The 25,789-nt window shown below is 46.3% G+C and overlaps 2 protein-coding genes across 5 annotated transcripts in view; one reads left to right on the forward strand and one right to left on the reverse strand.

Annotated features, from left to right (window-relative positions):
* The first annotated feature begins 6,434 nt into the window (after positions 1 to 6,434).
* On the forward strand, positions 6,435 to 18,484 carry VDAC3 (voltage dependent anion channel 3). The gene is made up of 9 exons (XM_070781495.1): positions 6,435 to 6,591; positions 8,969 to 9,037; positions 9,890 to 9,939; positions 12,572 to 12,724; positions 13,543 to 13,595; positions 14,621 to 14,848; positions 16,243 to 16,393; positions 17,486 to 17,543; positions 17,964 to 18,484. Exons 2-9 carry the CDS (start codon positions 8,971 to 8,973, stop codon positions 18,053 to 18,055), a joined length of 852 nt encoding a protein of 283 aa, XP_070637596.1. The 5' UTR covers positions 6,435 to 6,591; positions 8,969 to 8,970; the 3' UTR covers positions 18,056 to 18,484.
* A 5,101-nt stretch (positions 18,485 to 23,585) lies between these two features.
* Positions 23,586 to 25,789, reverse strand: part of SLC20A2 (solute carrier family 20 member 2) — a 115,550-nt gene continuing 113,346 nt past the window's right edge. For all 4 annotated transcript variants that reach the window (XM_070781493.1, XM_070781494.1, XM_070781492.1 and 1 more), the window contains one exon: positions 23,586 to 25,071. In XM_070781493.1, coding sequence (XP_070637594.1) covers positions 24,907 to 25,071 — 165 coding nt within the window. In that variant the 3' untranslated portion in view covers positions 23,586 to 24,906. The remainder of the gene's footprint in view (positions 25,072 to 25,789) is intronic.

Raw genomic sequence — 25,789 nt, forward strand, 5'->3', positions numbered from 1 at the left:
CCTAAAGAACTGAGTGGAGACCAACTTCCATTCTTTTCAGCTTGTCTTCTCCTACGCCGTTTCGCTCACGGTTTCATCATTTGAGTCTTTCTCTTTCTCCTCCTTGCTCTTCACTCTCTCAGCCACATCCTTCTGCACCCCTGTAACTCACCCACTTACTCCTCCTCTGCTCCCCTGTGCCGTCAAAGCCTGGTGGCACCGTAGCCTGATGACCAGCCCTCCAGGCCAAGGAGCGGCCTCCGCCATGCAGGGTGGGGCTGGGGGTGTGTGACCAGCGCAGGGTCTTTCTGTGGCTTCTGTAAGCAGGAGGTCAGAGGGTTGTGAAGGGAGAGCGTGGAACCGAGCCCCCCACCCACTGTGTGTGACTCTGTAGGACAGAGTGGACCTGAGCAGTGGCCCACACACACCCCATCGCCTGTTTCAGGGAAGGAGCACACAAAGGGGAATCCGGCGGACGAGATGGGGTCTGTACCCTAACTGGAATCTGATTCTTTTTCCTCAAAGGTAGCAGGTGAACCCCACGATATTAGGAGACCCCAGACCTGCCTGGAGTCCCAATTCTAAAGAAGCAAATTTTAAAAAATGAACAGCTCTGGTGACTACAGTTAACAGTTCTGTGCTGTGAACTGGAAAGTTCCTGTGAAAGCAGAGCATCAGTGCTCTCACCATAGTAACGAAATGATAATTATGTGGAGTTAAAGGACTCCTTCCTTATCCTGTATGTGTCAAACCATCACACTGTATGCCTGAAACTTACACAGTGTTTCATGTCAATTACATCTCCATAAAGCTGTCTTGAGCTCTGCACACAGAGTCGCCACTGGAGGGGAGAGGCTGTGGGCCTTGACCCTCCCTGGGGTGCTCTCCACGGATCCCAAGTAGTAGAATCCCTTCCCAGGGTCCAGACTCTGCACCCCTTCAGGGTGAGTCTGCATCTGGCTTCTCTGTCATCCTGGGAGTTGTGTTGTTTGTGACTCGCTGGGTGTGATCTGTCTCCTGCCTGGGGTGAACCCTGGGAGTCGTCCAAGCCTCCTCAGAACTTTGGCCACAGAAAGCCATGTGGTGGGGCCCCTTGGGCAGGCCTCATCCAGATGGTTTATTTCTGGGGAATCTCCATTTTAAAGATGAAGACACCAAGGCTCAGAGAGGTCAGATAACTTGCCCAAGGTCACACAGCTAGTGAGTTGCAGACCTTGGATTTAACGCAAATGTTCTGGCTCCCAAGTTTATTCCTTCCTGCATACCACACTCCACAGTTCACTAACCAAAGACCATTCTCCAAAACATCAAGTTCCCTGAAACACAGCTATATATTCACCAAAGGGACGCTGCTTCTTCCTATTTTCAGGTTACATAGGAATATGTCACCGTCCTTTTTCTTAACTTATCCTTTGTGTAAAGTGATGATAGTGCTTTACTAGCAAGTGGTTAAGATGAGCTAATTTCCAGGTTGTGTAAGCCAGGCTGTACCTAAATCCACAAGTGGAACGTTGACAAAATTGGTTTCCTCATAAAAACAATTTGTAAATATTTCCTGCCCTTTTGACATTCAACTTGGACTCTAACTTGGGTAGGGAAGCCCCATAACTGTATTCACAATCTGGATGAGGCTCTGGGGGCAGGGAAGGCTGGGCTCATCACGCTGACTCCCCTGTGCAGCATTCACCTGCAGGGTCGGCTTTTCTTTACCGCGTTTCCTTGTGCCCCCTTGTGGCCAAGAGTGACCTGAGCGCCCAGAAGGCCCAACGTGAATTCCAGGGACTGATCCCAGCTGCAGTTTGGGGTGGAAATTCCCCAGGGCACAGCACAGCCCTTCTCATGAACCTGGGTACTTCCCCACCTTGTGAAAGTCAGTTTAACTTTTCTAATTATAACAGAAACACATTTCCAAATTTTAGAAATTTTGGAAAATACAGAAAAGTGTGAAGAAAGTAAAAATCACGTATACTCTGACCCAGCAGAGAGAGTCACTGTCACATTTTGGAAACATTTTCCCAACATTTCTTCTATGCACACACACACACACACACACACACACACACACACACAAATATACAGCATCTATTTAGTTAATACATAATGCATGTATTATCAATCTATCACCAGTCCAGAGTTAAGCCATTACCAATGTCCACATCCATGGGGCTTCCCTGGAGGCTCAGATGGTAGGGAAATCGCCTGCAGTGAAGGAGACCTTGCTTTCTCTTTGAGTAAAATGGTAACATATGCATACATACACATACACAGAGTTACACTGTACTTAAACTTTTGTTCCCCTAACCCCACTTTTTAAAACTGGGCCTTTCCCTCAGATGATCAGATATTAGCAGAACACATGGTTGAACCATACCCCAAAATATGGGTGTATTACAATTTAATGAACCCTCTAAGTGTCGGCCATTCAATTTAGTTCAGTTCAATTGCTCAGTCATGTCCAACTCTTTGTGACCACATGGACTATGCACCATGCCAGGCTTCCCTGTCCATCACCAACTCCCGGAGCTTTCTCAAACTCACTGCCATAGAGTCGGTGATGCCATCCAACCATCTCATCCTCTGTCGTCCCCTTCTCCTCCTGTCTTCAATCTTTCCCAGCTTCAGGGTCTTTTCCAATGAGTCAGTTCTTTGCATCAGGTGGCCAAAGTATTGGAGTTTCAGCTTCAGCATCAGTCCTGCCAATGAATATTCAGGACTGATTTCCTTTAGGATGGACTGGTTGGATCTCCTTGCAGTTCAGGGGACTCTCAGGAGTCTTCTCCAACACCACAGTCCGAAAGCATCAATTGGTTTTTAATCTCCTGCTGCTGTAACTCATTCAAGCTACTCAAGATGAACCTCTGCACAAGTCTATTGCCTTGAGGCAAGTTTTCAGACCTGGAGTTTAAGGGTACCACATACACCCTAAACATATAACAACATACTCTTGGATCTTTGTCCCTGTCCCCTGGAAGCCATTCCTCTCCTTCACCTGACCCATCCTGGGCAGTGAGGAGCTTTCACCTCTGGGGCCCCCGAGATCTGCTGCCCCCTAGAGGAGGCTCACAGAAAGGGCTAGTATCTCCTCCTCAAAGATGCCAAGGGGTCCTCACCCTTCATCACAATTCTGGAGTCCTTGAAAGCTTCTGAACTGTGGTATTGGAGAAGACTCTTGATAGTCCACTGGACTGCAAGAAGATCCAATCAGTCCATCCTAAAGGAAATCAGTCCTGAATATTCATTGGAAGGACTGATGCTGAAGCTGAAACTCTAATACCTTGGCTACCTGATGCGAAGAACTGACTCACTGGAAAAGACCTTGATCCTGAGAAAGATTGAAGGTGGGAGGAGAAGGGGATGACAGAGGATGAGATGATTGGATGGCATCACCAATGTAATGGACATGAGTTTGAGCAAGCTCCAGGCGTTGGTGATAGACAGGGAAGCCTGGCATGCTGCAGTCCATGGGGTCACAAAGAGTTGGACACGACTGAGTGACTGAACTGAACTGAAAACAAACCAGAGGGCCCCTTTCCTTTAAAGAAACAGAATTAAATACTGTTGCTGGCTTCAGAATCTTAATTTTCCTTACACTTAGGGCAATTGAGATACCAAATCTTCACTGTAGGGTTTCTGTTCTCTATTTTTTGTTCTTTTTCTTTTTTTTTTTCATTTTTGGGAGTAAAACTATACTAACCCTTTGAGATTTTCTCTCACAAAGGTAACAAAGGCAGACAGAGCAGGTTATCTTGACTAGAGCAGGTGACCTGTGTTGGAAACCTGCTCACCAGGGCCTCTGGACACACACAGAATAGACGCTCCCGGGTTTGTGCTCATCCATCAGTTCTGAGCATGGTGCCCTGTACACAGTAAGCACTTAGCAAATGTCCCACAAAAGAAGGAATCTAAAGTACCTTCCCTGCCCTAAAATTCTGGTTCTAGACATTTAATAGGAAAAGAATGCCAGGTGATTAGGATTTGGACTGAGAAAATCCTTTCTATGCCTCCCAAGATTCAGAACCCAGTGTGGGTGGGCAGGGTGTGAGAACTAGCTGTAGTTTGGAGGTGGCCGAGGCTAGAGGCTTGATGTGAATGTTGAGAGTAACTGTGGATCCTGCTAAGCCAGCAGGGTCAGAGTGATGGGAAACAAAGGAATGATTCCCTCTGCAGCTGCTGTTTTCCAGAACAATTTTTTACCACCTTCCTGCATGTTGGGAGAGAGAGGAGGTCCTCTGTGTGACCTGGGACTGGTATTATCAGGTCCCTTCACAAGGAAAGACTTCGGATGAAGAAGCCCAAGGAAGGAATGTTGCCAACTTCCTGTTAAAAGTGGTTTTTATAGACTTTAATGACCTGCTGGGCCCGACAAAGGCCAGGTCTGTGCCAAAGTGCAGGCTGGAGTTGTGGTTCTAATATTCGTCTGGATGTGAATAAATCTAAGTTTGCTTGCATGGCTTTTAATCGCCTATAGCATATTAATTTTCATCTGTGTTATTAACTAATGAACATTTTCCATGTGCCAGGTGGATCATTGTGTACTCTGGATACATCACCGTCTTTACTATCGACTACAATCCCAGGGACAGGGGAGCCTGGTTGGCTGCCATCTATGAGGTTGCACAGAGTCGGACACGACTGAAGTGACTTAGCAGCAGCAGCACAATCCTCTGAAGTAGACCTTATTTGGTTCTGTCTCACAGATGTTGAAACAGAGACGTAGAGTTGTACACCAACAACCACAGGGTTGGCAAGTCTGAGGTGCCAACCCAGCATCTTTTGACTCCAAAACTCATTTTATTTAGCCTACTAACTTATATTGCTTTGCCAATGACATTGATCATTTTCTGCCTCATTTTCCAAGTCTCACATTATGAGTCCTTTGGGAGCAAGCATCTTACTTATCTTTTCTTAGCCTGAAATGCTTAAACACAGCAGGGAAATCATCTTTACCTCTGGTTTCAAAAAGCAACCTGGTATTATGTTCTGAGTATCAAAGACTTTGTGGGGCTTTCTTCTTTTTATCTTGAAAAATAATTTTAGACTTACAGGAAAGATTCAAGAATAATGCAATGAAGATCCATAGATCCTCCACCTAGATACACCAATTGTTAACATTTTGAATGTTTTTTCCTGACCATTTGAGAGTTTGTTGCAGACACACACTATGTCACTTATGAATAACTTTATATATCTCCTTAAAAAACAGGCCATTTATCCATGCATGCCTGTTAGCATTCGAGCTCTGTCGCATCCGACTCTTTGCAACCCCATGGACTGCAGCCCATCAGGATCCTCTGTCGATGGGGTTCTCCAGGCAAGTGGGTTGCCGGTGCCCTCCTCCAGGGGATCTTCCTGACCCAGGGATTGAACCCACATCTCTGTATCTTCTGTATTGCACAAGGATTCTTTAAAGCTGAGCCACCAGGAAGTCCCCATTTCTGCATAATCAAGGTATAATCATTACCCTCAGGAAATTTAACATTGTTACAATACTAATACAGTCGACATTCAAATTTTCTCAATTGTCCCAATAATGACCCTCAATAGCTGCTTTTTGTTTTTTGATCCAGGATGCAATTTAGGATTACATGGCTCTCAGGGTCATATCTTTTGTCTCCTTTAATCTAGAACACTTGACTAGTCTTCTTAACAGTTCATGAAGTTCACGTTTTTAGAAGAGACCAGGTGGTTGTTTTGCAGAACTGCCCCTCAACTGGGTTTGTCTGTTTCCTCCGGAACGGAGAGAAAGCACTTCTTGGGCGAGTCATTCTCACACAAGACGTCAGTCTGTACCATCCCCGGCGCTGCACAGTTCCATCACTCGGTTTAGGTGATGCGTTTGATGTGAAGGTAACCTTTTCTCTTCACTAAGTCATCTGTGGGATAATACTTTGGAACTGGACGAATATCCTCAACCGTCCACCATCTATTGATGAATTCTGCTTGACGCAGTTCTTGGTGGCTCCAAAGCGGGGATTTTCTGTTTCTGTAATTTCTTGTACGTTTATGAGTTGGAATTCTTCTCTAAAGGAGAGCTGTCCCTCATCCACCTCCTCTCTCCCTTTGGATTACTCCTCCAGTGTCATCTTTAAGTCATGCCACTTACCCCTTGGGGACCTTGTTTCTCATCGTTAAGATGAGGTGACCTAAGGGCCACATTCTTGAATTTCAGTCACTCTGAGACGAAATCCCCTCATAGGCCTGTCAGGTGTCCGCCGGAGAAAGACGCGGCAGCGGGCGACCCCTCCGCGGGTAAAGGTCGCTAGTGGGCTCCGCGCCTTCTCGCGAGAGCGGGCCCCTCAGGGGATAAAGGCTCGGGCCCCGCGCCTGCGCGCTCATGTCCACCCCGTCTGCCCCCGCGCGCCGGCCTCCGCGGCGCGCGCGCGCGCACTCGGACAGTTGGAGGTGTTGGGCCGCCTCGGGGTCGCGGCGCGCGCCCCCGGCGCGACTCTCCGGCGCAGCCGCGGCGCGGGGTTCGGGGCTCGGGGCGCGCAGGCGCCGCGGGCGTGGGGCCGCGCAGGCGCGGACGGCGTTGGTCCGAAGAAGACCTTCAGCGGTGCCCTGGCGGAGCGGACAGGCCCCTCCTGGCGGAGCGGACGGGCCCTCCGGTCGGAGGTGAGGCGAGCCGGGGCCGCGGGCTGGCGGCCGGTCGGGGGCCGGGCGGGCGGGCGGCCGTCCGGCAGGGACCCGCGGGAGGCGGCTAACGGAGGCAGGGCCGCCGAACGGGGCGCGGGCCCGCGGGCGGGGGCAGCGGGAACCGGCCCCTCCGGGGACGGACGGGCCGCGCCGCCACCTGCGCCTGGGCCCGGCCGGTCCCCGGGAGGCTGGCTTCGAGGGAAGGCGGGTCCGGGAACCCCCGAACCCCAGCTTCCTCTTCGGCCTCGGCATCCAGCATGAGGGGGCCCCTCTACTCCCTGCCCCTGACGGGAGGGTGCTGGACGTACAGCTGACGGGGGCGAGGCGAGCTGGCTGCCCCACGGTGATGCTGTTGTAGCCGCCGCTCCCCCACCCCCGACCCCGGCACCTCCCCTCGCTCCCCGCCCCCGCCTGCGGCTCCGGCAGCCGGGGGGCGCCGTGCACGTCCACGGACGAGTGCATTGGCAGAGCCGCAGCAATGTGTTGGAACGTGACGTGTCTGGGGCTTCTCGAGTTTTTGCTTGCTCATACCAGCAGTGCATTTCCCATCGGGATCGTGGGCCTGGAAAAGAAAGCTTGAACTGGGCACAGTTGAGGTCAGACGACCCCACCCCCTCCCCCCAACGCGACTTTTGTAGTGTCCAGCAAGTGCTTTTGAAAAAGAAGCGAAATGCTAAAAAGACTGTAATGGGTCCCTAGATGGAGGTTTCTAAACACTGAAGTGTATCTTTCCTTTTTTTTTTTTTAAAGCAAACTATAAAGCCTTAACATTTTTAATATTTGAGTACGTAATGCCTAGTTTTTATACTTCACCTCCCAAATTATGGGCTTCAGGCAGAATTTCAACAGGTACCACCGTCGTTTGTGATCATAAAGAGTCATATCAGATTGCAGTTGGCAGTGTGTAAAAAGTCAAATTGATGGTTGGGACGCAAAGGACTTGAGTTGTAAACTAATTGCTCTGGAAAAGAACTTTGAAACCTTGTGGCCTAGAGCAAAGTTTTATTATGGTATGACTCAGTACATTTATCTTCTTCATCTTTACTCTTTCCACTTTATATATCTTCTTAAACTCTGTTCTCTTAACATATCCTAATGTCTGTCATATTGGACAGATTTAGGTTAAGGAACACATTTTAAATGAGTTCACAGTGAAGACGTGCACCATGAAGTGTGTGTTGTGTTCAGGTGTGGTGGAATAGCCGGAAACTTATTAGCAGGAGGCCAGACCAAGAGCTCCGCTGAATAGAAATAAATAGGTTTGAACGTGTAGGTGGTTGAGGCATCGGAATTGCAAGGGCTTGCTGGTGCTGTGGATTTTACTGGGGTGGTAATGGGGTCAACAGGGGCTTCCCAGGTGGCTCAGTGGTAAAGAATCCACCTGGCAAGGCAGGAAACGCAGGAGAGGCCAGATCAGTACCTGGGTGGGGAAGATCCTGGAGGAGGAAATGACAACCCACTCCAGTATTCTTTCCTGGAGAATCCCATAGACAGAGGAGCCTGACAACTTAGCGTGCACAGTGGGGCTAATGGGGTTGCTTGAGGTGCTCCAGCGTGACTTGAGGATGCTGCTGGCAGAGATTTCCTATTGTGCAGAAAGGGCAAAGGGATGGTATATTCAGCAGTGTTGATTGGCCTCAGAATTGTGAAGTGAGCGTCATGTTGGCAGTAAAGAAGCTGGCTGAATCCTCAGGCAAGATGGAGTGAAACACCTAGGGCTTTTGAAGACTGTAACTTTTAGAGTGTATACTGATTGTTGGTAAGCAGATTACTGCAGGTAGGATCTATCCTCTATCTGGTTAATAGGTTAGATTATAGCACTGTATTTTAAGAAGAGTTTTGAGAGAGGGTGTATTCTGGATGAATACACTTCAATTATTGTGGTAGTTCTTAAGAACTGAATTTCAGAGTGGCAAAAATGTTAGCCCTGAAGGTGTTTAATTGCATCTGCTTTACAGATCCTCAGAAAATTTACTTTGTCATTTTATACAGCTCTCTGGCTTTACAACTGCTCAAGACATGTTTTACTAATGCACATTTTTGCATTCTTTTAAAAAGTGAAAGTCCAGTTTAATGGAACATCTGCTTCAGTGTTCAAGAAATTTCTCTTCTTTGAAATGCAAGCAGAAAGATGACCTCCGTGAATCTCATGAGAAACATCGTTTCATTCTCCAGGTTTCTGGGAAGCTCTTTTTTAAGGAGCAGTGCTTTCTCTGCACTTTGCTTGCCTTAGGGGTTAAGCATGAATGATGCAGAGCAAGAAACACTGTATACCTCATCTTACAGAACTGAGCACTGGAATGGTGAATAAGTACTAAATATTATCTATTCCCTTGTCCTTATTTTTCTTTATAAGATATGTGTAACACACCGACTTACTGTGACCTAGGAAAGGCTGCCAAAGATGTCTTCAACAAAGGATATGGTAAGTATGCTATTGTAAATTGCCAGTGTGGGGTAAGCATTCATACTGAATGCCTAAGATATGGGAGATACCGTGCTCAGTAAAATGAGGTTAAGTCAACATTAATCTATTTCACAAGATTTAAGGGGATAACTATTAGCAGGTCACTAGACTTCTTTTTTTAGAGGTGGAGTGCCACAGCGTTAAAAGCCGTTTTGTACATAAACATATTTGCATATTTAATGTTATCTGTGGGGTGAAATAGTATAAATCTGTAATATATGTGCCTCCTTTGGTTAGCCCTGGGGACAGTTGAAGCAGGGAGTGTGTTTTTCCTCCTCCAAATAATAGCAGTGTTTTCATGAGTATGAAAACCCGGCTTTTGACTTCTTTGGAGGAATATACAGTGTTTGAAACCAAGTAGACATTTAGTTTTGGTTTTAAAAATTTAGTCTTGAAATTTTTAAGTTTTTGTGCTGTACACATTTGATTTTTTTATTAACTAGTGATGTTAATTATGTATTTTAAGCTTGTATATATGTATAATTTCTAATAATTTTGGTTCTTAAAATAGTGCATTTTTCTTTTATCCATAGGTTTTTTTTAACTTATATTTTAGAAATATGTCTTTATTATTTTGGCTTTAAAAATTACACTTAATTTTTGTTAGCATTTTGTTGTAATTTTTGGTTACAATTCAGTTTTTGTTAGAATTTTGTTATAATTCAGTTTCTTGTGGAACTTTCACCTAACAGGAATACTGAATATTTTCCATATGAAATGTACTAGGGACTATTTTCATAATTTCTAAATTGCAAAGACTGGAGTGCATGTCACATTTTGTACATCACTTATTTTTGTGTGTGTCTCTAGGATTTGGCATGGTCAAAATAGATCTGAGAACCAAGTCATGTAGTGGAGTGGTAAGTACTCAATATACTGTTAATAGATGTAGCATAATGAAAGGAACCTGTTTGAAAATCATTGTTTAGTCAAGTTACCTTTGGCGCTACGCTGTCTTCCCTACAGCTTTGTCCTCCTCTCAGGTTTCAGACAGCAACTCGGCCACCTGAGCCCAAGGGCAGTCAAGCTGAATCTGGGGGGATCTTTGTTTGTCGTCTATAAAAGTATTCTGAGTCTTAGTCTCAGAAGATACAGAATACATGTGTATACATACGTGTGTGTGTGTGTGTGTGTATTTTTTATGCTGTATTTTTATACTTTTGTGAATATGTATGTGTACACTAAAATCTTTGCTTCCTTTTTATTGGGTTCATGCAAATTTTGTTGCCCTTTTACAAAAACAAACTAACTTTAGTCTCTGTCCCATCATGATTAGTTGAAACAAGTGTAGAAATACATGCAGAAGGTTAGTCAACTTGTATTAATGTTCATTAAGTTTTTTTTCCTGGAAGTTAAGAAATAAAGGCTATATCACCATATTATCAGAGCATCACTAACCAGAGCTTTTATAAGTTTCAGCAAATAGATCAAGTTGACATTCACCTTATTCTCTGATTTCTGCGTATTGGCTGCATCTTTTTTTCTTTGGTATTTGCCTATTCAAACCAGTGCAAATTTTATTTCTGGACATGATGATTTAATTAGCAGGGCGGAAAGCGTGTGGAGTATTTACGGTGCTTTGTCTACACCGTCTAATCCGGGTTTGTCACTGTTCTCTCCCCGGGTTTTCTAGGAGTAAATAAATACTTATGCGACTACCCTCCTGAGATGGGGTTTTATTATATAGTCTATTAAAACAGAAAAATCACACTCATTTTAATTCGTATTTCACATTTGCTCAAGGTAGTTTTGTGTTGAGAAAATCAACAACTAAAATTTTATCTCCCTTTCATGCTGCTGTTGTCTGTGAATATTCATTCAGATGGTAAGAAAAACAGTGTATTTGTGTGCTTTGTTTTTATGGCTGTTTTTGTTCTTTAGTATTGATTTAGGAAAAATTTCATCCCTTGCTCCAGACTGCCTGGATCATATCTTGTTATTTTTTGATACGCCATTTATAACAGTAGCATTTCCATGATTGTTTTGTTGCATACTAGCACTACGGCAGAACTGTAGATGTTATGTGCATGGTAAAAATACGTTTTGCACTGTTTGAGCTAATTATGAAATTAAACAAGAATTGAAGTAATTGTGAACCTGGAACTCAGCTTAGGAAAATTATAGCCTTGTGTTTGAGATTTGGAGCTCTGGTATTTTAGATTTTTGACAGAGCTTCAGACGAAGAAATAGTGATCATAAGAAAGGAATACAGACTAAATACGCTTCTACCTTAATTTTTTGCACCAAAATTAAGGTTTATATTTGCTATACTTACAAGTTCATAAAAGGTAAATGTGAAAAATAAAACACTCGGTAGCTGGATCTACTAAAAGAAAGTGATGTGAGTCGTTAAAACATGGCTAGCATTTTGTCGTGTTTTGCCAAGGCCTTGCCCTTAGTGTGCAGTGTGATAGTCTCTTTGAAAACTTGCTGTGCCGTGTAGATAAACAGATCACAGTTTCCCAGTTGTGTCATCAGCCTATAGAACGCGAGTTAGGGGGCAGAGCGTTTGGTGGAGGAAGGATTCATATTGCAGGTGGTGAAACAACTGGGGCGGAGTAGCTGCGTTGCATGACTGTTGGCCGTATTTCAGAGATGGGCTTTAAAGGCAGGGCCAGTCAGCAGTGTGGTTTCCTTGACAGCTCCTAGACTGTCAGCGACAGGTGCTGACTGTTTGCTTCCCCTAGAAGGAGATGTGTTTCTAATTGCTTACTGTCATAGGACTGAGGGACAACCTAACTAGGAGGAGGATTTCTTCTGAGCCATTCATAGTAACTGTTTGACAGAGGAGAGGGAGGAAGAGGGATAACTCACAACATTCCATTTTGTTACGAAAAATGGATAGATACTTTCAAATATTGACATTGTTTACAGATCTGAAAATCTTACAGATAGTTTTGTGGGCAAAAGCAATACATTTTTTGTAACAGTGTGAATGTACTGAATGCCAGTGTCCTGTACACATAAAAATGGTTAATTTAAGTTAAGTGTATTTCACCACAATGAAAATTTTAAAAAGTTTTTAATGCAGTAAAGTTCTGGCCCTATTAAAAGGAGGGAATCTAAAGCTTCCAGTGTTTGGGGATTTTTTAAAGACTTTAAAATGAACTAATAGTTCAAAAGTTCTGATAAAGAACAAAGTCTTTTTCATGTCATGAAGTAAATGTTTAAGATTCGATATTTTTGTCTTTTTAGGAAAGGCATTTTCAGTAAAGATATTTTTCTTTTAAAAGAGAGAGTTTGGGATTCCCATTTAGTAAGAGGGTATATGGAACAGAAATATCAGTAAGAGAGGTGGAGTAATGGGAAGTTTGCAAAACTGGTTAAAGTGTCTAGAGATTAGAAGGAAAGAAGGAGAGCAGGAAGTAAGTTGCTGCAGAGTAGGGTTGTGGTAGAAAGTCAGTTGTATTGGTTTCTGCTGCATTGAATACTGTTTTCTGGAATGAATATTTTCTATTTGGTGAGCTGATTTTAACTGTTTTTTCTTACCAGGAATTTTCTACTTCTGGTCATGCTTACACTGATACAGGGAAAGCATCAGGCAACCTAGAGACCAAATACAAGATCTGTAACTATGGACTGACCTTCACGCAGAAGTGGAACACAGACAATACTCTTGGGACAGAAATCTCTTGGGAGAATAAGGTATGAGAGTGTTGGAAGTTATTTGTAGGGTGAACTTGATCTTGGGGATGAGCTGATGAACAGACTGTGTCATCAGTGTGTCCACAGTATATATTTTGTCCAAATATAATCTGAGTGAAGTCGTGCACTGTCTAGTCGCTGTATTTTGTTCTCTGCATGTGGCCTTCTTTTTATGTTTCTATAAAGTAAGATTTTGTTGGTGAGTACATAATTATGACATCTTTTGTTCTGACCAGTTCTACTTACTGTTATACATTGGGCGTCTCCTGAGCAGACCAAGCTATTTGTAGTGATTTAATTTTGCTTTTGTAAACATTGCAAAACTGACTCCACGGAAAAATGGTTCTAAAAATTCTTTAATGTTTTCAAAGAGAAACTCTTTCAGCAGATGCTTGTCAAGTGCCTGCTACATTCAGGGCACTAGTTTTTGAGGTATGTCTGTATGCACATTATCATAGATAGATAATGCATCTGTATAGCTGAATAAGTTACCTAGGTTGGTTTGTTAACTGTCCAGTTACCATAATAATTTCGAAAGAGTATCACGATTATTTTGTCGCATTGGGATTTTGTTGTTTTGTACTCTTAATTTACGTCACCCGTTTTTTGGTGAGAATCGTGATGAAGCCTGGGGTGAGGGGAGAGGGGTGGGGGCAGGAAAAGGAAGAAGAGGCAATTTATGAAATAATCTAATGTTTGTCTTTCTTTAATGACTTCCTTATTAGCGAATAAGTTAGAGAAAACTTTAGAATTGGTTTCTCAAGTCAAGAAAAGAATTGAAAAATGCTAATTGTTAAATTTAAATCTTTATTTTTCAGTTGGCTGAAGGGTTGAAACTGACTCTTGATACCATATTTGTACCGAACACAGGGTAATTATCCCAACCCCGTTTTCTGAAATGGTCTTGTTTCTTGAAGGGATGGAAAGGTTTAGAGGAGGGGGCTGCGGGAGGAGCTCAGAAGGGGAGGCAAGCAGAGACCTGTGTGTGCAGGAGACGGCGGGGAAGACGCCGGAGGCAGGGGCTGGTTTTCATTTGAAATCTGGGCAGATGAACAAGAACTTGTAAATCTAATTCAAAGAGGCACATTGTGGGAAAAATGCAGGTGCGAGAAGGGTCTGAGACTAGATGTTTTTAAGCTATCCCGAGGATTCTTGGATGTGAGGTCTTGCTGGGAAGTTAACATCTTGAGAAAAGTGTGTTGTCTCCTGGCAGCAGAACGTGTAAAGAACGGTTCTGCTCACTTGATTTCTTAGCCTTTGTAAATCCCCCAGCTTCTCTGGCTCAGTGTTTTCATCTGAAAAGCGGGGATTTTGTTGTTTCCTGCCTGCCTGTCTCTACAGGAGTGGCGCTCGGTGGGGCGTGGTCCTCCTGAGCCGTGTGGCAGGCTCGCCCCTCCTTCACTCACTTCAGAATTGTACACTTCTATCCCACATTGTCCAGGGAGACAACACTGACCTGAGGAAAATAAACATGCTTACCAAAAAATAAAGTACATTTCTCTCTGTGACAGGTTAATAATCTAAAATTGTGTCAGGTGTTACCTTTTATACCATTTGGAAACAAAATTTAAAGGAATTTGGTTTCTTGTATGTCTGTATACATATGCATTCAGGTTATTAATTTGGTACTGAAATATCTTGCACCTTTTTATACTTATGCTTTTATGAAGTTAATCATGAAATACTATCATCTGAACTTATAGTAGAGAATAGGTAAAAAATAATATATATATTTCAAATCCTAGCAAAATTACATTTGTAGAGCTAAGTCATTTGAAACATTGTCTATTTGTGCCTTCTACCAAAATAATATTTACATTGGGGGAGAAAAGGGATCTTACTCTCAAGATTCCTAGACTGCAGTAAAAGCTCATGTTGTTTTTGTTTGTTTTACAGAAAGAAGAGTGGGAAATTGAAGGCCTCATATAAACGGGATTGTTTCAGTCTTGGCAGTAATGTTGATATAGATTTTTCAGGACCAACCATCTATGGCTGGGCTGTGTTGGCCTTTGAAGGTTGGCTTGCTGGCTATCAGATGAGTTTTGACACAGCCAAATCCAAACTGTCACAGAATAATTTCGCCCTGGGTTACAAGGCCGCAGACTTCCAGCTGCACACTCATGTGTGAGTGTTCCAAGTTCGGAGTTCCTCCTTTAGTGCCGGCACAGCCGCCCAGAAGGATGGTAGCCGTTAGCATGTTGCGCAGATCGGCAGGGGGTGGTGCTTGCATGTGATGACGCCGCGGTGGACACCGGCCTTGCTGTGCTGGCCTCGATCGGCAGGGGGTGGTGCTTGCGTGTAACGACGCCGTGGTGGACGCCCGGCCTTGCTGTGCTGGCCTTGCGTGTAACAACGCCGTGGTGGACGCCCGGCCTTGCTGTGCTGGCCTTGCATGTAACGCCACCACAGTGGACGCCCGGCCTTGCTGTGCTGGCCTTGCGTGTGACAACGCCGCGGTGGACGCCTGGCCTTGCTGTGCTGCCTCGAAGTCAGGTGTGGTGCCCTTGGCGCAGGTGCTCGCTGCTGCTCTCTGAGCCTGGAATGGAGAGAGCGAGGGCAAGGATTCCCTTTGATAAGAGGGGTCCTTTGGAGAGGTGTTGCTGCTTCCTCTGGTTCCCTGCTCATCTCGGCAGTTTCTGGAAGCAGGTCTCTTTGGATCAGGAATAACCCCTTGAATGATCGGAGAGTCCTGGAGCAGCGCCAGTGTAATTCTATGGAGGTGTTCAGGTACCCTGGTGTGACCCCAGGTACCTGTGTTGTATTCAGAAGTAGCAAGGTCCCCAGAGCAGTCCTGGGTTCAAGTCTGTGGGCCACACTCTGTTGGTTACATGACTTTGAACTTGAAACTGTTATTTCATGTCTTGGCCTACTGGGCACGACCAGTGTCCCAGAAAGAGAAGGATTAGCTCTTTGTTTTTGAAGTGTTGCGGATTGCCGTCCACTAGGCACTCTAATCCACTTACGATGACTAAAGTCACTAGTGGTGCAGACAGAGGCATTGAAACTGGTGAAAGTATTATCGGGAGAGCCATCAGAGCTCAGGGGTTGAGCTCTGAGATGCTCTGAAACAGTACCCTGGGTCATGCCTGGTAGCTGTTGCATGGAAGGTGCTTTCTTATGCTAAGATTGTGTTTTGAATGAAATCCAGAATTGACGTGTACTACTTTATATGTTTTTTCACAGAATCTTTGTAGAACTCTATTTTGAAGTTTCTAAGTACTATGACCAACTGAGAGACATACAGATCATATTTACTTGGTGTCAGCCTTTGTGCCTAGTCAAATGCTGTTTAAGAAATTTATATCGTGGGGGAGCCAAGTAAATGAATCAGATGTTACTGTGCTTTAATTATGTGGTTATAAATTATATAACTTTTATTTGACAGTCATTTATGCTAGAAGTTTACTGAAATCTGTAGTTGTTATAAAACAAGACCCTGATTTAGATAGTCTTGGAATTTGTTTCCATATTGTAACAAACTAGATACTTAACGAGGTTTTCTTGTGCCCTGAAAACAGGAATGATGGCACTGAGTTTGGAGGGTCCATCTACCAGAAGGTGAATGAGAAGATTGAAACGTCGATAAACCTCGCGTGGACAGCTGGCAGTAACAACACCCGCTTCGGCATCGCTGCTAAGTACAAGCTGGACTGCAGAACTTCTCTCTCTGTAAGGATGTGGACACGTGATGTGCTCGTGGTTTGCGTGCTCTTTATTAACTTTGAGCTGGTCACTGTGTAGTGAGAGGAGCATCTCCCTGAAGTCAGGAAACGTGGGTTTCAATCCTGGTTCCTCCCCTATTTGTTGTCTGACCTTCTCAAGTCATTTTATCTCTTGGCCTCAAAATTTTCTTATCTATAGATTCCTGGGTTTCAATCACTTTTTCTGTTGCCGTTAGTGAAAGTCTCTCAGTCGTGTCCGATTCTTTGCGACCCCAAGGACCATACAATCCGTAGACTTCTCCAGGCAAGAAAACTGGAGTGGGCAGCCTTTCCCTTCTCCAGGGGATCTTCCCAACCCAGGGATCGAAACCAGGTCTCCCACATGGCAGGCGGAGTCTTTACCAGCTGAGCCACAAGGGAAGCCCAAGAATACTGGACTGGGTAGCCTATCCCTTCTTCAGGGGATCTTCCTGACCCAGGAATCGAACCGGGGTCTCCTGCATTGCAGGCGGATTCTTTACCAACTGAGCTATTAGGGAAGCTCAATTGCCATTAGTAATTCTTGTTAATAATGCTAATTGAGCTCTTAAATTTCAGGTCCTGTGCTAAGACTTTGTATGTATTATCTCATGTATTCCTCACAACTGCTCTTGTTCGGTGAATAATATTGCCCTCCTCCCCCATTTTACAGACAAGGGAGCTGAGACTTAGAGCGGTCAGGTAACTGCCCAGGGTCACTCAGTAAGAGCAGTGTCAGGGTTTGATCCCAGATCGCTCTGTCCCTAGAGTTCATTCTCTTAGCCCTGTCAGAGGTCGTAAAACTGGTATCTCAGAGGAATCCGGCGCACAGGGAGGGATGTTTGGCCACACGGTGTTTTAACATTCTTCTCGAGGCCTTTAAGCTGCATGCTCAAGGTCCCCTCTGTCCCTACTAGTCCTACTGACTTCTTAAAAGATTTATTAATTTGGCTTTCAGTTTCGGTATTTCTGGATTGGTCCTAAGGTGTTCCAGTTTGGAAATCTGATGCATGACGTGGTTGTGTTGGCCTTGCATATTGCACAATTGATTTTCTGTTTCGGTTTCATCTCTTTATCTTAGGCTAAAGTAAACAATGCCAGCCTGATTGGACTGGGTTACACTCAGACCCTTCGACCAGGTGAGTAAGAGAATGAATGACAGTGGGCTTGGGGTAGGTGAATGAGGAATAATGAAAATTACAGACAACCTGTAGTCACTTTAGGGAAGTTCAGACAATTGTGTAACATTTGGTTGTTTGAAGTAAAACAGATTCATTGCTTTTGTTTTAAAATATGTGCCTGTGTTTCTAATTATAACTTGGTTCCTCTGGCTTGTGAGTTTGGTTGATCACCCATTATTCTTAAGTCTGAACTCCAAGTAGAGTGTGTCCTGACTGCTTTACAGATGAGGTGGTTATGGATCCCTAGTGTTAAGTTAGTAATAGCTGTGATCTCTCTGCCAGCTGAACCCATGCCGCTGACTCCACCCGTGGTTTCTAGGAAACACATAATCTGATTGTGATGCTTGTTACAAGTAATTGTGATCTTCTTCTTCTCAGGAGTGAAACTGACCCTGTCAGCTCTAATTGATGGAAAGAACTTCAATGCAGGAGGGCACAAGGTCGGTCTGGGATTTGAACTAGAAGCTTAATGTGGTTTTGAATAAAGCATCAGCTTTGTCCCTGGAGGTGAAGAGAAATGAACCCACTATGTTTTGGCCTTAAAATTCTTCTGTGAAATTTCAAAAGTGTGAACTTTTTATTCTTCCAAAGAATTGTACTCCTCCCCACACTGAAGCTTAGGTACCGAGTCCACCCTAAGGGAGGTGCTTGAAGGCTTCCCGGAAGCTGTCACGTTCGTGCCACGTTTCAGTTCAGTTCCGCAGTGTTACTTTCTGTGTGTTCCTCAGCGACGGTGTAGTGTCATGTTCCGAGGAGATGACCCGACCCTCCAGTTGTCCATCGCGTCCTGCATGTCCCACACCACTTTTCCATGACCTTGTAATATTGGTCTCTGTACGGTAGTAGAATCCTTGGTTTTGCATCAGAGTAAAATAAACCCATCACATTTGGAACATAAACCGACTGGACTTGGCGGTGCCGGGTGCTCGTGCTTGGTGTGACCGACTCTGCTGGGAGCAGCGCTCGCAGGCGGGCTCTGGTCTGAGCGGGCTGTGCTGCTGCCGGTCGCCGCCACTTGTGTCGGCCTCCCTGCTGCTGCTGCTGCTGCTCTGGGTCGGGCCGAGCCTCGTCCTGCTGGGCGGGGGCACGTCTGCTGGGCTCCTCGCTGCCAGTTGCAGTGAGAGAGTCTGTCCTCCTGGTAGATCTGTAAAGTCGCTGGGGAGGAGCGAGAGTGTCAGTGGGTGGAGAGGGGGCAGCGGGAAAATGCTGCCGGGGCGAGGCTGGAGCAGGGGGCGCACCCGAGGCCCCCCGGGTCTCGGGACAAGGCTTTTGATCTAGAAAAATGATGCCCAGAGGATGGAAATAGCGGTTCAGAAGAGGAATGAGGAGACTGGCTATCTTCAGGGCTTACTGGTAAATTGTCTTTCTAAAAGTAGAACTCCAGGAAAGAAAAATGTTTTAACACTGTGTGTGTGCTGGTTGCAGCAGGCTCAGTCCGTGTAGTGGCGAGGAAAAGCGAAACCTGCCGTCCGCCCTCCAGTCCCTCCCGCTGTCGCGAGCAGTGCGACGTGCATCCTTGTAGATGCTTTTCAGCGTCTTTAGTGACCACGTCATTGTCTCTATAAAACGTGAAAACGTGTGTCTTGTCTTGCAGCATACTGTTCAAGTTAACAAAGCAGTTTTTCTGTGTGTATAGCTGTGCCTCGTATTTTTCATTTTTATCCTTTTGAATCAGCGTGGTGTTCATTTACTCCCCTCTTTCCTGTATTCAGTTTGCTGTACAGACTGTGCTGCACTGAGTACCTTTGTGCACTTACCTCTGTCCACGCCGTGAGTGTCCCCGTGGCGCACTGCCCAGTGGAGCCTTCTGTGGTGATGAAGATGGTGTATGTCCACACGGTCCCACTCGGCAGCATGAAGTAGGTCAGCGGAAGGGCTGTCTGTAATTCTGTTTTTTTTATAAAGTTGCATAGCCATGTGCACAGCAGTGGCCGCTGTGTTAGTGCACGTGCACAGGGTCAGTGTCTGGCAGGTGGGTGCTGAGTCGTAGGTACTGTGCACATTTGACCAGTAGTACAAAGTCACCCTTTAGAAATTCAGTGCCAACCTGTGTTTCTGCCAGTGGTGGTCAGGGTGCCTGTTCCCCTGCATCCGCATAAAGGCTGAATGTTAACAGACTTAAAGATTTTTTACCACTTTTAGAGGAAAAATGTCTTAATAGTATTTCCCTAATGGCCAGTGAGATGGGGCTGTTTACATGGTTCCACTGATACTTAGAATTCTCTGATTGGCCCATTCAGATTCCTCACTTTCCAAGTCAATCATCTTAAGACCAACTGGACACAACTGCTTTTGAAAATGTCAGTGCTGCAAGGCATTCCCCTGCCACCACCAAAGGTCCTCTCTGTGAGAATCCAGATTCCAGCCACCGCTTCTTATGTCGGGTCTCACCTGTGATACCAGCCACATGATACAGTTTTATTTTCTCATTGTCTCTGTGGGTTGAACCGCCCTCACAGGAGATTAAGTATAACAGCAAAGGAGAAGGGGTGAGGGGGAAACGACGAATGCATTCTGTGTGTGGACGCCTGTGTCTTTCAGGGAGAACTCTGCAACCTGAGCGTGGATGGGACGCTGAGCTGGGCTGGCTGGGCTGCCCTGGTGGTTCCTGGGGTTAGAGGCTGTCACTGTGGGCATCTCTTCAGCTGGGCGCTTGTAAGGGCAGGGGATGGAAATGCTGGGGGCCCGAGGAGACGCAGAAAACTGCCGGGGAGATGCTGCCTCATGCGTTTCATTAACTTGCTGACGAGGGTAGTTGTATTTACGGCCTGAGGCCGACGGGAAGGTTGCTGCAGGTCAGTGTTTTTTCCCTTTTGTGTGTGTTTTTTTTTAAGTGATTTCTTCTTGTAGAGCCGAAAAGCCGGTCTTTGTGTTGATATGGTAACCCAGACATGGTAACCCAGACATGGTAACAGAAGGATGTGGAGTTCAGCCTTTATTCCGCAGTTAACTCCATTGGATTGTATGGCTGCTGGGCTGTGATCTAAGTACCCTCGTCACGACAGTTGTAGCAGAAAGGAGCACGTTTGAGCTTCCGTGCCAGGCCCTGTACTGGCCCCTCACGGTGACCTCAGGCGTCGAGTGCAGTCGCCCAGGAGAGGAAGCCTCCCCAGTGTGCTGGTGCTGAGATACTCACCAGCTCTGCTGTCCCCCGTAAAATGCCCCTCAGCACCTCCCCTCCGCTCCCCAGGTCCCCCTCCTCTCCTTCCCTACCCCCGGCCCCTGTTGGCCTTATAACTCCTGTGGCCTCACCATTATTTGACTTTCCCTTTTAACATCGATTCATTCTTGACCCTGCCGCCATCCTCAGTCTCGCCTCTGCAGCCTCACTGTCCAGCCAGCTAGTTTGGCCTTTGGTGGGTGGCTGACCACCTACAGACCTTCCTGTGAGCGGCCTGTCAGAAGTGCTTCTCAGCTGCTCTGCGGGCTCTGAAACAGCATCTCCCAGGGAACCAGCGCTGTCACCGTCACGGTGCTCTTGGTGTCTCTGCCAGCCTTCTGCCCCTTCTGTGAACGCGCCCCCCGCCACCCTGGCTCCCGCCTTCTGGGCACACTCCCACGGGGGGCAGTCACACCTCGTGTTGGTAGTTTTGCTCACCCACCTGCCCCGAGGATGAGCTCCAAGAGGCCTGTCTCGTGTCCCGTGGCCGGGCCAGCGCTTGGCACACGACGGGCACGCAGTGGACGTTTATTCGGTGAATGTGGGCCTGGTGAATGGTGCGCCTGGCTTGGGGTTTCTGCAGCCAGACTCCTCTGGCAGGTACTCAGTTACCTCTGGCCATCAAAGCGGCACAGATAATTCCTGACCTTTCTGACAGCTCTTTGAATTATGATATAATAAACACTCTGTGAGGTGACTTCACTGCTGCAATTTAAAAAGGTTCTGGAAAGACGGACATGATTGCAAGTACATTTGACACCACTGGGTGCCACTGTTGTCTGCCAGCAGAAGGTGCCAGCCTAGCTGTGGGGTCCAGGCCTCCTGCCCTGGAGGTCCGTCTGTCTGGTTCCTTTTGACTTCCTCCCTCCCTTCCCCAATAACCTCCCAACTCACAGTCTGGAATTGACATTCAGCTTGGTTTAACCTCTAGATTGCTGGCCTTGGGAAATGACTAGCAAATGCATCCTGCTCTGGCTCTGTTGATGGTCTACAGCCTGTGCTGCGTGCAGGCTCTGCCCTGAAGAGAGACCGGAGGCCGGGCTGGGAGGCTGCATTCCCCAGGAGCCCCTCAGAGCTGCACGCCCCTGTCTCTGCACCGTAGAGCGTGTGGCGACAAAACCTCAGCACAGTAAGAAGTCAGGGACGCAGGAGGGTCCCTGGTCTGAGAAGCGTGTGCATTTTTAGAGGAAGAGGCTGATTAACTCAAAGGAAAGACTCAGCATCCCGTCCCCTTGGGAGGGTCCCTCCTCTGCCCTCACGGGAGCAGGAGGCCATCCCAGTTAGATGACTCGGGGGCGGCAGGGGGAAGGGGCAGTGGGCCAGGCTTGTCTCTGCACAGTCTTCAGTCACTGGCTGGTTCAGTGCAGTGGCTGGAAAAGAGGACTGACAGCCTTTCAGTTTTCTTCGATTTACTGTGAATTGATTTGTGGCCTAGCTTGTGATCTGTCCTGGAGATTGTTACTTGTGCACTTGAGAATAATGTGTATTCTGCCGCTTTGGCATAGAATGTTATATATATATAACAACGCAGAGACTGGCCTGAAAGCCAGTGTTTCTGGGTTGATTTTCTGTCCTTCCATTGATGTAAGTTAGGTGCTCAAGTCCCTTCCTGATACTATGTTAATGTTAGTTCCTCCCTTTATGTCCGTTAGTCTTTGCACTATGGATTGAGGTGCTCCTATGTTGGGTGCATATATACTCACGGTTGTTACCTAATCTTCTTGAATTGATCTTGGATTAATCCTTGATTATTGTGTAACGTCCTTGTCTTTGTGTTAGTCTTTGAATTCTGTTTGACTGACACGAGCGTTGCTTCCCCAGCTTTCTGTTTCCGTTTGAACCAAGTACCTTCCTCCAGCCTTTCAGCCTGTGTGCCTGCATCTGAAACGATTCTCTTGCAGGGCCCCGCGTGGTTGTGACATTTGTCTTGCTTCATATCGGGGCCTCTGTCACCCTGGCGACGAGACTGAGACAGCAGCCCTTCTGCCAGGACACAGCTTGCAACCTGACACTGTTGTGCTGTTATTTTTCTTACAAAGTTTAGGAGGAAACAACTTTCTTTATAGTTTTATCAAAAGCAGGGCCATGAAAGGCCTGAAATCAGGGCAGGCAAGTCTCTTTGCGGAGAGAAAGAACTGTTTCCACCTGGCCAGCCCTCCTCCTCTCCTACCTTCCCAGCCCCAGAAGGAGACAGACAGCATGGCTTCTGCCACAAAGGCTGGAAGTGTCCTTCTGAAGGTCCTGAGGCTCCAGGGAGCTGTGTCCTTGTGTTCTTGGCTGCTTGAGCCAAGAAGGGAGACAGAACGTGGGCTCTGGCTGGGTCCTCAGCCCTAGATGGGCGAGCTGCGGCCCCAGTGCTGCTGAGTCTGGCTGACTTAAGAGTGAAGCAGGGGGCTTCCCTGGTGGTGGTGGTGGTTAGGAATCCACCTGCCAACCCCGGGGACATAGGTTCAATCTAGTTGCTCACCGCAACTAGAGAAAGCGTGCAGCAGCAACAAAGACCCTGTATAACCAAACGTAAGGAACAGTTTTAGAAAAGTTCCTTTAAAAGAAAAAGTATGAAGTGGGAAGTCTGAGCAGAGTGTGACAGAGGCTTCATCGGGGACCAGCTGTCTTGGCAGACGGCTCAGCACTGAAGGCTCAGTGTGTGTGAACGCATGGCCGGGCTGTGGGCCATTCTCTCCTCTTGTGTATCTTGGGCACAAACAGGTAACAGTAGTAAAATAAGAGGGGGAAAAAGGTATTTGAAAATAGAAGCAAACAAATTATATAGCTTTTATTTTTGTGGAAACTCAGTAAAAAAAAAAAACATAGGTATGTAGAAAAAGACTTCAGAGGCAAACTTTTGAGGGGCATTTTTTATTATAAATTTAATATGGTTGATTAATGAAAAATCACAATGAAGTACCGAGAAAGTGTTTGTCAATATAAAAGTTTTAGCAGCATTTCCACAGTTTCAGGCTCTTGCATTAGTCGTACTTCCTCCCGCTATCAAAAAAAGAGAAGACTCCAGTGGGGGACCACAGCAGAGCAACCAGGGATGCTCCGCTCTGTGAAGGCCTCACGGAAGTCCTCAAGTCCAGTGTATTGTCTAACAGGTCAACCCTCCCCACTCCTGGATTTCTAGAAGGCTAAAGCACTTGCCTCATGACCGAGGTCAGAGTCCCATTCTTCAGGCTGCAGGGGAGGAGGGGGCGGGAGTTTAAACTGGACTTGACATGTAGTGCTCGGTCACGCGTCCTCGTGTCGGTACCTCCTCTACACTGACACCATCGAGGGGCCAGGATCCGGCGCGGGCCGCAGAGGGGGGTGTGGTGGGGGCCGGAAGTGGGATGTGCCCGTGGTGGGGGCTGGCATCGCACCATACACCCTGCTCCAGGTGGTCTTGCCACACCCAGGATTAATCCTGGGATTAGTGAGAAAGTGGGGGTGGGGTGGGGACACAAACAGTATGAAAATATAATACTGGCAAACTATTCCGCTGCTTCTTTGGTACTTTCCAAAATTCTCTGATCAAAAAAGTATAAGGGAAGCACACCATTAAAAAATTACAGTTTTAAGTATTTACAGAAGCAATTCATGATATATTACATAATCAATACACAGTATATGAACAAATTCTTCAGTGAAAGCACTTGTGAACTCCTGTTCCAGTATGTCAACAGCACATGGACACCTTCCCAAACGGGCCTCCTCATCCTGTGTCTCACTTACGTTACAGATATTAAATGGGGAAAAAACACCGTCTTCCAATCTACACTTCCTTTTAAAAGGTTCTTAAAATCTGCCGCTGAAATCGGTATGTACAAAGATTTGTTGAATATTGAAGTCTAGGCAGGTAGCTCCACTCCCATCTCGAGGATGTCTGAAATAATACTAGCAGTTATTCTATGTATACAATATATATTTAATATATAAGTAACCGCACCATGTTATGTCGCCACAATACCAGTTGAATGCACAGTATTATGTACAGTAGTTAAGTTAGCTCTGGACGATGACTCTACACCTAGGTGGACAGTGTGGTCTGGAACATCTGAGGGGGGTGTGGAGGCGCTGGCCGGGGGACAGCCCGTGGTGGGCACGGCGTGTGTGTGTGAGCCCACACCACCCACACACACGCCCCGGACCATCCCCCGTTTGCTGGCCGCCAAGGAACGATCACACGAACGGAAGGATCCCGTGGATGAGGAGAGCCATGATAGCAGCACTGAACAGCCCGGCCACGGGCACCGTCACGAACCAGGCCACGAAGATGTTGCGGAAGAGGCGCCAGTCCACGGCCTTCCGCGAGCGGATCCAGCCCACCGCCACCACCGAGCCCACCTGGAGGAACACAGGCATTTCAGAGCAAACCGAGGTGAGACGCAATCTACATTCAACCAGTAGTGTAAGATGACCAGTTCTTTCCCCTAAATCTGATGAAAAGCTTTTAAAAACACTTACTAGATTTTAGCTATGATTATTTTAGGATTACTCTGTCCAGATACAGTTCTGAAGCGCTGTTCCACGTGTATTCTGCCCTACGTGAATGGAAGCTCAGCCAAGAAAATGCTTTCTATTCTCCCTGCGCTTTATCAACCAGCCTTGACGGCCCTTACTTGGAGCATCCCCAGGCAGGAGACTTGATTACAGTGGTGAGCCCACTGTACGTACACGATGAAACGGCGGTAACGTACGCTTCTCCTAGGACAAAAGCATCATAAAACGTCGGCGCTGGAGATCTTGGCAAAGATCTAATCCATGTGGCTCAGTTTGTGGAAGATAAAAGCCCTTCCAGAGGGCATAGCGGGTGGGAGAAGATTTTTAAGTCATGGCAGGTTGAGGATGAGAACTGAGGGCTCTTGATTTTAAACATTTTCTCCAACTGCTTTGCAGTCCTCGTACTTTACTGATTAAAAAATTAATCAAATGGGACAAAAATATTACTGGTTTTAAAATGTCAATCCTGTTTCACAAATAATAGAGATATTTGAAAGTAAGGATGTTAACATGGATTCACTATTTCTCTGTACCCTCGCAGTTCATTTTATGAAATTTACAA

The sequence above is a fragment of the Bos indicus genome, chromosome 27 (genome assembly GCF_029378745.1).
Source record: "Bos indicus isolate NIAB-ARS_2022 breed Sahiwal x Tharparkar chromosome 27, NIAB-ARS_B.indTharparkar_mat_pri_1.0, whole genome shotgun sequence".
Taxonomy (NCBI): Eukaryota; Metazoa; Chordata; class Mammalia; order Artiodactyla; family Bovidae; genus Bos; species Bos indicus.

Excerpts from the sequence above, each read along its gene's own strand:
- VDAC3 (XM_070781495.1), top strand. The coding sequence starts at position 8,971 with ATGTGTAACACACCGACTTACTGTGACCTAGGAAAGGCTGCCAAAGAT. Across the intron at positions 9,940-12,571 it reads CCAAGTCATGTAGTGGAGTG|GAATTTTCTACTTCTGGTCA; the intron begins GTAAGTACTCAA and ends TTTTCTTACCAG. Across the intron at positions 12,725-13,542 it reads AAATCTCTTGGGAGAATAAG|TTGGCTGAAGGGTTGAAACT; the intron begins GTATGAGAGTGT and ends TTTATTTTTCAG.